This window comes from Antrostomus carolinensis, unplaced genomic scaffold, assembly GCF_000700745.2.
Source record: "Antrostomus carolinensis isolate BGI_N321 unplaced genomic scaffold, ASM70074v2 scaffold35969, whole genome shotgun sequence".
NCBI lineage: Eukaryota > Metazoa > Chordata > Aves > Caprimulgiformes > Caprimulgidae > Antrostomus > Antrostomus carolinensis.
Genome location: NW_010338520.1, coordinates 809 through 1110, shown reverse-complemented (window position 1 = coordinate 1110; position 302 = coordinate 809). Strand labels below are relative to the sequence as shown.

General features: G+C 69.2%; 1 protein-coding gene across 1 annotated transcript in view; it reads right to left on the bottom strand.

Annotated features, from left to right (window-relative positions):
• The window catches only part of TTYH2 (tweety family member 2), a gene marked incomplete at its 5' end in the record, with an annotated part of 5119 nt that overhangs the window by 4014 nt on the left and 803 nt on the right, over positions 1 to 302 (bottom strand). The window contains 2 exon segments of the mRNA XM_029086887.1: positions 54 to 126; positions 217 to 302. The exon segment at positions 217 to 302 is cut by the window's right edge and continues 306 nt beyond it. Coding sequence (XP_028942720.1) covers positions 54 to 126; positions 217 to 302 — 159 coding nt within the window.

Below are 302 nucleotides of genomic sequence, written 5' to 3'. Positions count from 1 at the left end.
CCCGCAGCCCCCGGCACAGCCAGAGTCACCCCTCTCCTCCCAGCCCCACTCACCACCGCCGCTGCCGTGTCCACAGCCATGGAGGCCCAGCTGAGGATGAGGGTCAGCAGCCCACAGCACAGCATCCTGTGGGGAGAGGGGTGAGCACACCACGGGGTCCAGCTCTGCCCTCCTCGGCAGCTCCGGCACCCCCGAGCCCGGCCGTGGGGTACTCACGTGGTGAGGAGGCAACGGGAGCGCTTGGCCAGCCCCAGGCAGGCCAGGAGGCAGACGGTGAGGACGAGGATGAAGAAGAGGAGATA